At 38.1% G+C, this 12262-nt stretch overlaps 1 protein-coding gene across 1 annotated transcript in view; it reads right to left on the reverse strand.

Annotated features, from left to right (window-relative positions):
• LOC106094286 (uncharacterized) overlaps positions 1 to 12262 on the reverse strand; it is a 244660-nt gene that overhangs the window by 13061 nt on the left and 219337 nt on the right. Inside the window, exon 8 of the mRNA XM_059368839.1 lies at positions 9389 to 9473. Within this exon, the coding sequence (XP_059224822.1) occupies positions 9389 to 9473 (85 nt within the window). The remainder of the gene's footprint in view (positions 1 to 9388; positions 9474 to 12262) is intronic.

Below are 12262 nucleotides of genomic sequence, written 5' to 3' on the forward strand. Positions count from 1 at the left end.
AATCTTAATATTGGCAACCCTATGCCTGAGTAGAAGCGTGCGTTTGACAGCTGATCATTCCTTTTGAATTTTTTATTAACGCAATTTATCAATCAAAGTATTTCTTCGCGCTTTTCATCAAACGAGCTACGGACTATTGGAATTTCATCGAATATTTTGGATAATTGTTATAAATTACATAGAATTGTTTTCTCTAGGCTGCTGTGAATTTGCATAGCCTTTGTTGTTGCAGTGTTGGCTGTATTGCTGTATTCTAACTGGATATTTTCATATTACTCTTTGTGTGCTGCTGCTGTTGTTGCTGTTGCTTTTGACTTTTTTGTTTATCTTAGCTATGCCGGCTAATAAAGCTACTAAGTGTGGGTGCTGTGAGGAGCCTATCAATAAGTCTGGTAGTGTCATGTGCAGACTTTGCTCCCGTTGGTTTCATGCTAATTGTGTCAAGCTGTCAGAGAAGGATTTACAGGCGTTAAAGTCCGTGAAAGCAAGTGCTTTTATATGTAACTCTTGTGAACAAAATATTTGCTCCAGTAGTTTCCTCACAGACATGTGCAGTTTGGAAAAGAAACTAGATAATTTCATCGCAAAGAACAACAGCGACCAAACAGCCATCAAAGACGCATTAGATGGTATTAAATCAGAAATGACTTCATGTTTGGGTGGCATCAGAGCAGACATTGCTGAATGTAACAAGAAAATTGTATCTGTGGAAACTTCAACATCGCTTAAAATTTCAAAGCTGGAAATAGAAAATAATATGCTGCATAGACGACTTAATCGTGGCGATATTGTCATTGGTGGTATGCCCGTGGGCATTAACAATCTGGTGGCCACTGTTATTTCACTGGGTGCTTTTTATAAGATCGACATCTCCAGGCGCGATATAAACCATGTTTGTTACATAAGTAACCGCAAGTTAATACTGCTGAAATTGAATAGTGTTATGATCCGGGATTCTATTATGAGCGAGTATTGGAAGACTCGTTCTTTGAGAGTGTGCGATTTTTTTGTTGGTGATGGAAGTGATGTAGAACGCCGTGTGTACCTTAACGATCACTTTTCACCTGCGGCCAGCAATTTTAACATGATCTGCAAACAATTACTTCGGAAGCGACTTGTGGTAAAGTACAGAATTTTATATGGTGACAGGCTGAAGGTTAAGCTGCTGTTGCCTGACGGAAGCGAGGTTATCCGTGGTGTGGACGAGTGTGTAGCGCTTCTTGAATCGTCTACTGAGGAGGCATCGTAGTGTTTTACTAGTATGTTTACCATTTCTCATGAATTCAATTCTATTACTTTTTTCTTGTACAATTCCCTTTTTCGCATACTTTTGACATATTTTGATTGATTATGTATATATTAACTTTAATATGTTTCCTGTTTTTGATCTCATTTTTTATATTGATCAGCTGTTTTAGAAATGATTATGAATTTAAATTGTTACATGGATTTAAATACTATCTTTATTATGATTACTTTATTACTATTAGACGGTTTTTGGCTCCCCATGTTAAATTTCTTGCACATTTTCGATGTCTTCTAATTTGAACTTAGGTCCTGTTGTTAGCAACAACACTTACATTAAATCTATACTGCGTGGTTGTAACGATAAATTAAAAGTGGCCCATTTGAATTGCCAAAGTATGAGACCTAATGTTTGCTCTTCCAAATTTGATGAGCTTAAATCTATTTTGTGTGATTCTATGCTTGATCTTGTTGGACTGTCCGAAACTTGGCTGAAGTCAGCCGTTTCTCTACGTTCTGTTAGCGTTCCAGGCTACATATTTCATAGAAATGATCGCAAAAGTTCCAGAGGTGGTGGTGTTGGTATTTACATCTCTTCATCACTTCGTCATAAACTTGTTTTTAGTAGTTCGATTTTGGGGAAGTGTGAATCTCTGTTTCTTGAGTTATACTCTGGTTCGTTGAAAATATTATTTGGCGTTGTATACTTACCTCCTCCCGGCGATATTTCCACGTTTGAAGAAATTCACCGTGACCTTTTTCTTAAATTTTCGAATATTATCGTTGTCGGAGATTTTAATTGCAACTTATTTAATATTTCAGCTTCTTCTTTAGTCCATTCAACGTGTCGTAGATTGTGCTTGACTGTTTTGCACAATGCTAAGCCAACTCATTACGATGTAGTGCACGGTACAACGAGTCTGATTGATTTTATGCTTTTGAGTTCTAATTTAAGTAAGTCCACATCTGGCCAGGTTCAGTGCCCTGCAATCTCTCGTCATGTGCTGTTATTTGGGGTTTTTGACTTTCACTTGAGTAGAACGGAGTCTTTTGTAGAATACCATGATTACAAGAACATCGATATGTCTGGCATGCTTAGTTATTTGATAGATTTTGATTTCTCGGATATTTTTAGTGCACTGGATGTCGATACTAAGTGTTTTCTTATCTCTTCTCTTTTTGAGGATCTCTATTCATTTGTTCCTGTTGTCAGGAAAAATGTGATATCTGTTGGTAATGAGTGGATGAACTCCAGGAATATTGTTTTCACCAAATCATTAAGAGACTTGGCTTACGCAGATTATCAAGTGAATAGATCTCCTGAAAAATGGAGAACTTTTTGCAAATATCGAAATAAGACAAAATCTCTTATACGTAAGGAGAGACGAAGATACTATTTAGAACGGTTCAAGGGACTGCGTGCAGATGGTTTGTGGAAAGTTCTTCGCGCATCTGGCTGCATAGGTGATGATGCAGTTGTGTTTAATAATGATGTTAATGACGTTAATACCTTTTTTGTTGATGGCGTGTCTTCTGATGCGAGCTCTATTATTGATCTAGAAGCATTTTCCTTCAATGAAAGTGGGTTTTCTTTCGATTGTGTCAACATCAATGACATTGCCAATGCCATTTCAAAAATAAAGTCAAAATCAGTTGGTGTTGATGGGCTATCTGTTCTATTTTTGAATGTTGTTTTTCCTTATGTGTCTGAGGTCATTTTGGATTTAGTTAATTCCATTTTAACATCTTCTGTTTTTCCAACTGCTTGGAAAACGGCTCGAGTAGTTCCTATTCCTAAAACTGTTCCTGTCAATGGCCCGGATGATCTAAGACCCATTTCAATTTTACCCATTTTGTCAAAGGTTTGTGAGCACATTATGAAGGATCAGATTCTTGCACAATTTTCTAATCGCATTTTCTACAATCAGCATGGATTTCGTAAAGGTCATAGCACTACGACTTTACTTCTCCAGCTAACAGATTCTATTAGAGCGAATAGCAATTTGGGCAGAGATAGTGTGTTGGTTTCCCTTGACTTGACTAAGGCGTTTAATTCCATTTGTTTTAAAATTTTATTAGAGAAGCTTTGTGTTAAATTTAATTTTTCTAGACCTGCTTGCAGGCTTGTCCTTTCCTACTTATATGGAAGGTCTCAATTTGTGGACATGAGCGGCAATGTATCTTCTACACTTCCTCTTACCTCTGGTGTTCCCCAAGGCTCAGTCTTGGGCCCTTTGCTTTTTCTTTTTTATGTAAATGATCTACCGGACTGCTTAGATGTTTCCATTTGTTCTATTTTCTTGTATGCGGATGATGTTATGCTTCTTTTCAGTGGTCATCGTGATTTTCTTAATGATTTCCAGGTTGGAATAAACCGCTGTTTGAGTCAAGTTATTCAATGGACAAGTACGAATGCTTTAAGGGTCAACCCCCTTAAGTCTAAAGCTTTGATTTTTGGAAACCGGGCTTTTGATTTACCCCTGTTTTTGGGGGATAATAGAGTTAATTTTGTCAATGAGCTTAAGTGCCTTGGAGTGTTGCTAGATAGGAACCTGAATTTTGGAGCTCATGTCGACTTTATTCATAGTAAGGTATATTATAGCTTGCGTAGAATATATTCTACCAATATTTATTTGCCCCTTTGGGTTAAAAGACGACTGGCTCATGCTTTACTTGTACCTTCTATTAGATATGGTCTGGAGGTTGTATCGGGTACTATGATGGGCAATATCCAGAAGTTGAAGCGTATTATGAATGCTATAGTTCGGTTTGTTTTCAATGTTCGTAGGCGTGCACACATAGGAGAATTCGTTAAACATTTTCTGGGTGTTTCTTTTGAAAGTTACATCGATCGTAGTAACGTACTCTTGTTTTACAAGATTATTAGAAGTGGTGTGCCTTTTTCTTTGCGTGATTCATTTACCTTCTCTCATTCGGTTCGAAATACCCAGATTATGATACCTAGGATATCGTGCTCTTTGTATGAGAAGTCTTTTGTTGTGCGGATTGCCCGATTTTGGAACTTTTTACCAGTGGATTTGAGGGTTTTCTCCCACTCAAATAATGCTTTTCGTTTAAAAATTGTCAACTACTTGCAACTCTGAAGTATCAGATATTTCTGCACACTTTAATTGCGCTTACTTTTTAAATGTACGACTGTGCTACTGCTTCTAGATATGTTAACTGTTAATTTTTATATATAATGCTAAATACTTCCTACTTTTGACGTTGTTGCTTTCAATATAGGACTTTTTTGGTATATTTTTTGTATTCTACTAATAATTTTTGGCTGGGGAGCCCATAGGAATACGATTTGTAATCTGATAAAAGATATAGATTAAGAATAGTTTTATACGCTTATTGCTACTTAGGGGTATAAGTTATGTTTGTAATACAAGTATTTTGGCCTAATTGGCTTAGTATTGCAATGAATGAATAAATAAATAAATAAAAATAAATAAATCTTATTAAAAAAAAAATTAAAAATTATTCCAAAATTCCCAGCTACTTTGAAGGTACCCTCAATCCCGAGGTACCCTCAATGCCTTTGTGTCATCGTTTATTCCTTAAAAGGAATCATGACTCCTATGGAGCCGATAAGGTCATGCAGAACTATTTTCGTGGATTTGTCCTTCCTATAGGAGTGCTGTTGTCAAAACAGGCGAATTACAGGAATATACGCGAACAACACAGGCTAAGAGGACGAAAATCTTTTGCTTTCGTGTAGAACGGTTTCACAGCTTTTGGAATTAAATTATCCTTTGTGTCCCTCCACCTCCCAAGGAGTAAACGATATACCGATGGTTAGTCCACTTGATGGCTATAGTTCCAATATAGCCTCAATTAGTAAGTGAAAAATATCGTTCTGAAAACTACACCACCCGCGGATGGCCGGCATCTCTTTGCACTCCAATTCCAGTGCTATTCAGCCCGAAGAGAACCCCTCTTTGCTAAAAGTCTTTGTTCTCCTCTACAAATGTCTAGAACATTCTATGTCGCTCAAATCAACAGATTATAAGAAAAAAGGCATTAAGTTCGGACCGGCCGAACTTTGGATACCCACCACCTCGGGTATATATGTAAACCCCCCTTTCGTGATAATCCGGCGAAAAATGTATAATTTATGCACCCATAGCAGCTATTGGGTTGCCCAAAAAGTAATTGCGGATTTTTCATATAGTCGGCGTTGACAAATTTTTTCACAGCTTGTGACTCTGTATTGGCATTCTTTCTTCTGTCAGTTATCAGCTGTTACTTTTAGCTTGCTTTAGAAAAAAAGTGTAAAAAAAGTATATTTGATTGAAGTTCATTCTAAGTTTTATTAAAAATGCATTTACTTTCTTTTAAAAAATCCGCAATTACTTTTTGGGCAACCCAATATATCAAAATATGGTCCAATTTGGACCAAATTCGGCACGGGCATTGAATGGCCTCATAAATACAATTCACTGATCAATTTTGTAGAACAAAATATTGTTCTTTTTGGCAGCTATATACAAATATAGACCGCTCTGAACCAAATGGGACACGGATGTCGAAAAGTTAATCATAAGTCACTGTGTCAAATTTCAGCGAAATCGAATAACAAATGCGTCTTTTATGGGGCCCAGACATAAAATCGAGAGATCGGTCTATATGGCAGCTATATCCAAATATGAACCGATCTGGGCCAAACTGAAGAAGGTGTCGAGGGGCCTAACACAACCCACTGTCCCAAATTTCAGCGAAATCGGACAATAAATGCGCCTTTTAAGAGCCCAAAACCTTAAGTCGAGAGATTGGTCTATATGGCAGCTATATTCAATTCTGGACCGATTTGGACCAATTTGAAGATGAATGTAGAAAGGCCTAACACAACTCACTGTTCCAAATTTCGGCGAAATCGGACAATAAATGCGCCTTTTATGAGCCCAAAACCTTAAGTCGAGAGATTGGTCTATATGGCAGCTATAATCAAATGTGGACTGATCTGGCCCAATTTGAAGAAGAATGTCAAAAGGCCTAACGCAACTCACTCTTCCAAATTTCGGCGAAATCGGACAATAAATGCGTCTTTTATGGGGCCAAAAACTTAAATCGAGAGATCGGTCTATATGACAGATATATCCAAATCTGGGCCCATCTGAGTCAAATTGAAGAAGAATATCGAAGGGTCTAACACAACTCACTGTCCCAAATTTCGGCGACATCGGACAATAAATGCGCCTTTTATGAGCCCAAAACCTTAAGTCGAGCCATTAGTCTATATGGCAGCTATATTCAATTCTGGACCGATCTGGCCCAATTTGAAGAAGAATGACAAAAGGCCTAACGCAACTCACTGTTCCAAATTTCGGCGAAATCGGACAATAAATGCGGCTTTTATGGGTCTAAGACCTTAAATCGAGAGATCGGTCTATATGGCGGCTATATCCAAATCTGGACTGATCTGTGCCTTATTGCAGAAGTATTTCGAGGGGTTTAACTTAACTCACTGTCCCAAATGTCGGCGACATCGGACTGCGTCTTATGGACCCAAACTCTTAATCGAGAGATCGGTCTATATGGCAGCTATATCCAAATCTGAACCCGTCAAAGCCAAATTAAAGAAAGATGTCGAAGGGCCTAGCACTACTCACTGTGCCAAATTTCAGCAAAATCGGAAGATAAATAATGCGTTTATGGGCCTAAGACCCTAAATCGGATGATCGATCAATATGGCAGCTATATCCAAATCTGGACCGATCTGGGCCAAATTGACGAAGGATGTCAAAGGGCCTAACACAACTCACTGCCCCAAATTTCAGCAAAATCGAATAATAAATGTGGCTTTTATGGGCCTAAGAACCTAAATCGGCGGATCGGTCCATATGGGGGCTATATCAAGATATAGTCCGATATAGTCCATCTTTGGACAAAAAAGAATCTGTGCAAAGTTTCAGCTCAATATCGCTATTTTTAAAGACTTTAGCGTGATTTCAACAGAAAGACGGACAGAAGGATGGACATGGCTAGATCGGGTCGGAAATCGATATTTTGATGTGTTGCAAACGGAATGACAAAATGATATACCCCCATCCTTCGATGGTGGGTATAAAAGAGGTGTCGGCAAGCCTAATACAAGTCACTGTCCTGGTCTACATGGGGGCTATATCAAAATATAGTACGATATAGCCCATCTTCGAACTTAACCTGCCTATGGACAAAAAAAGAATCTCTGCAAAATTTTCAGCTCAATATCTGTATTTTTAAAAATTGTAGCGTGATTTCAACGGACACAGACGGACGGACATGGCTGGATCATCTTCGATGTTTTCGACGATCAATATAGGGTCGGCAATGGATATTTCGATATGTTGCAAACAGAATGGCAAACTGATTATACCCCCATCCTTCGATGGTGGGTATAAAAAGTCGTAGATTTATTTCCAAATTTTTGCCGTTTGGACAACATGTTGTCACTCATTGTAGAGTTTACAATTGTGCTCTGTAGCCTTTTCTTTCAGTTTCCGAGGAATAGTTGAACTATGGGTTGCTCAAAAAGTAATTGCGGATTTTTTAAAAGAAAGTAAATGCATTTTTAATAAAACTTAGAATGAACTTTAATCAAATATACTTTTTTTACACTTTTTTTCTAAAGCAAGCTAAAAGTAACAGCTGATAACTGACAGAAGAAAGAATGCAATTACAGAGTCACAAGCTGTGAAAAAATTTGTCAACGCCGACTATATGAAAAATCCGCAATTACTTTTTGGGCAACCTACATATCCCTTTGAGCAGGTGAAGACCAGAGAACTGCCGCCAATAAACTTGGTTAACCCGAAGCTTTTCGGGTCCACGCAGTTTGAATTAAGAGAGTGGGCCACTTATTTGCATGCAACATTGTGGAACAGCGAAATGGTCAATAGAACGGCGAAAATCCTATGGGGGGATCCAGATCGTGAGAAGATAAGGCTATTACTGAAAGGAAGTAAGAAGGAGGTCAGTATAGCTATTGGTATAATAATGGGACACATAGGACTGCGAGCGGCAAGTAATAGCATGTGTAGGGCATGCGGGAAATATGATGAGACGTTGGAGTATTTCCTTTGTCATTGCCCGGCTTGCGCGTCTAAGAGACACCGGCACTTGGGTGGAGACACAATACCAGATATGAACCAACATAGGGAAGTGGTATTGCAAACAATTAAGGATTTTGTAAATAGCCCGGAATTCCTAATTTAAAATTTTCCTTTTAGAGGTTATTTCATAGTTTTTAGAGCGCACAACAAGCCGATTACTAGCTTAGGTGTATGTCCATAGTGACGTTGACAAATTTGACAAATTTTTTCACAGCTTGTGACTCTGTAATTGCATTCTTTCTTCTGTCAATTATCAGCTGTTACTTTTAGCTTCCTTTAGAAAAAAAGTGTAAAAAAGTATATTTGATTAAAGTTCATTCTAAGTTTTATTAAAAATGCATTTACTTTCTTTTAAAAAATCCGCAATTACTTTTTGGGCAACCCAAAATATCTGGACAATCTTTTCAACCTAACCTAACCTATTCTAAATCTTTTTCATCTCACCTTGTATTTTCTGCATTATTTTTGCAAGAATCAAATTTTACCGAAATTTTCTTAAAATACTTGGCTTAAAACAAAATTCTCATTGGCAAACCAAATTCCTTTTTTTCGACGCTTATGATTTTATGTTTCTTTGTGTCTGTCCACCAAACTAAAATGGAATAGTTTTGTTTTATCATTTTGCTAAAATCATGCATCCATACATGTATATGGCGGTGAGCATGCGCACATGAACTGGTGCTTTATATTGGCCGACTGGTGGCCCAATAAATCGCCAATGAAAATGCCAAAAAGCCACCACCCCAGGTTGCTAAAGTTTATGGGCAAAACATGCTAACAAATGTCTTTGCTAGACTGAATTGCTTAATAACTTCAAAGAGTATTTCCATATGGTGGCTGCAGTTGATTCAAACAAACGACAAAAGCCATAGTAGGCCAAAATGAGACAAACAAAAAGCCAACAAAACGAACAATGTCGTTTTATTATCGTTATGTTTTTCTGGGATGGGTTATGGTTGTATTACACCATGCCAGACCATTCCATGCCATTGCTTAATCTCAAACAAAAAACAGTGCAGTTTTTCCTTAAACTACTCACTTACCATATTTCTTATTGTCTTTGCCTTTATCCGATTTGCCGCGTGACAATTTAATACGTGTATCCACTTCGATGTCATCATAGTCAGGCTAAAAGGAAACAAACAAAAAAAACCATTTAAAATAGATTCAAATTTGAACTAAATTATTAATTAAAGGCATTAGGGAGGATATATGATCAGTGGATATGAGCTAAACAAAAGGTTAATAATTTTGCCTTTCGAAATGAAAAATCATGAAATGGCCATTAAGGTTTTAACTCAACTTCCTTCTTTCTACTACTGGCATAAAAATAGAAAACCAAAAACCATTCATGTAAACTAAACCATGGGCAGGTAAGTCAACAAACGTGAAACTTTAACCTAGATAACCCATTTCCATAGGATAAAGGCAGTAATATAGGTGGTTTACTTAACATTACATATGAATACTTTCTAATTGGCATTACGTACGAAATGTGGTTTAGATAATCACTTAACTAACTGTGTAGGCCTGCTTGTAAAAACAAAGCTTCACTGGAAGTTGGCGTATGCACACCCCGACTAAGGACAGAAGGAAGTATTGGGTTGCCCAAAAAGTAATTGCGGATTTTTCATATAGTCGGCGTTGACAAATTTTTTCACAGCTTGTGACTCTGTAATTGCATTCTTTCTTCTGTCAGTTATCAGCTGTTACTTTTAGCTTGTTTTAGAAAAAAAGTGTAAAAAAGGTATATTTGATTAAAGTTCATTCTAAGCTTTATTAAAAATGCATTTACTTTCTTTTAAAAAATCCGCAATTACTTTTTGGGCAACCCATTATTATGTAATAATAATTTCCTATAATTTCTTCAGTTTAAACAACCTAAAGGCTACGTTAAGCCACACTATGGGCAAACATTTACTAGCATAGCGACCTATTCAGATAATTATTAAAGTCATATGAGAACACAAATTTTGTTAACCAAATTTCAATGAAAGTTTCATAAACAAATGTTTTGAAGATTTTGTTGAAAATCACATTTTAATGAAAGATTGCAAAAATTTTGTAAGCATGAAAATGTGGACAGATGGCAGCACTATAGGAGCAAAAGCAAATTTTTCCCATAAACATTCCACTAAGGAACGGGGGCAAACTGCTTACATATCAATGAGTGAAGTCCGATTCAAGTTTAAGCTCAATGATAAGCGGCCTCCTTTTTATAGCCGGCGTGCCGCAGTGCGATACCTCTGTGCAGAGAAGTTTTACATGGCATAGTACCTCACAAATGTTGCCAGCATTAGGAGGGGAAAACCACCGGTGTAAGTTTTTTTCTGATGGTCTCGCCAGGATTCGAATCCAGACGTTCAGTGTCATAGGCGAACATGCTAACCTTTGCGCCACGGTGGCCTCCATCGGTCAGGTTAATATTGGACACATATGATGAAAGGTATTTTGGAGAAGAGTAAGAATCTGTCAATAGTAGTTTGATCATCCCTTAACATCCCATCCAACCAAAATATCGAGCGATCAAATATGTATGAAAATCAAAACAAAGTGACTTAAGCGTCAAGATAGGGCTTGTATATGGGGGCTTGTATTGGGTTGCCCAAAAAGTAATTGCGAATTTTTCATATAGTCGGCGTTGACAAATTTTTTCACAGCTTGTGACTTTGTAATTGCAGTCTTTCTTCTGCCAGTTATCAGCTGTTACTTTTAGCTTGTTTTAGAAAAAAAAGTGTAAAAAAGGTATATTTGATTAAAGTTCATTGTAAGTTTTATTAAAAATGCATTTACTTTCTTTTAAAAAATCCGCAATTACTTTGTGGGCAACCCAATATATGGGGGCGTCACGACCCTAACCATATGAAAGACGTTTGTAGAATATTATGTTCTAATGTCTGCCTACGAACCTGAACGACTGGGTTCGAATCCAGGCGTGAACATGAGAAAAAATTTGTCTGCGGTGGTTATTCTTTCCTAATGCAGGCGACTTTTGTGAGGAACAATGCCATTTGAAGCAATTAATACGTGCTAAGTTCGGCCGGGTCTTGGAAATCGAAAAAGGATGATCGAGTGACCGGTCTGTCTGTCTGTCCGTCTGTCTGTCTGTCAGTCCGTCTGTCTGCCGTCTGTCTGTCCGTCTGTATGTCTGTCTATCCGTCTGTCTGCCGTCTGTCTGCGTCTGTCTGTCCGTCTGTCTGTCAGTAGGTCTGTCTGTCTGTCCGTCTGACTGTCTGTCCGTGTATTTGTCTGTCCGTCTGTCTGTCTGTCTGTCCGTCTGTCTGTCCGTCTGTCTGTCCGTCTGTCTGTCCGTCTGTCTGTCCGTCTGTCTGTCCGTCTGTCTGTCCGTCTGTCTGTCCGTCTGTCTGTCCGTCTGTCTGTCCGTCCGTCTGTCCATCTGTCTGTCCGTCTGTCTGTCCGTCTGTAAATCAGTCTGTCCGTCTGTAAATCAGTCTGTCCGTCTGTCTGTCTGTCCGTCTGTCAGTCTGTCTGTCCGTCTGTCTGTCCACCTGTCTGTCTGTCCGCCAATCCATGTTAATTTGTGTACAAAGCGAAGGACCGTGTTTGACACAGTTTTTGGAAGTCGTAAAAGAACACCACATGCAAAATTTCAGACAAATCGGACAAAAGTTGCGGCTTGAAAGGACTCAATAAGTCAAATCGGGAGATCAGTTTATATGGGAGCTATATCAGACCAATTCGGAACGTACTTGGCACAGTTGTTGGAAATCATAACGGAACACTACATGCAAAATTTCAGTGAAATCGGACAAAACTTGCGGCTTGTAAGGACTCAAAAAGTCAAATCGTGAGATCGTTGTATATGGGAGCTATATCAGGTTATTGACCGATTTGGGCCGTACTAAGAACAGTTGTTTAAAGCCATAACAGAAAACAACATACAAAATTTCAGACAA

The sequence above is a fragment of the Stomoxys calcitrans genome, chromosome 5 (genome assembly GCF_963082655.1).
Source record: "Stomoxys calcitrans chromosome 5, idStoCalc2.1, whole genome shotgun sequence".
In the NCBI taxonomy this organism is placed as follows: domain Eukaryota; kingdom Metazoa; phylum Arthropoda; class Insecta; order Diptera; family Muscidae; genus Stomoxys; species Stomoxys calcitrans.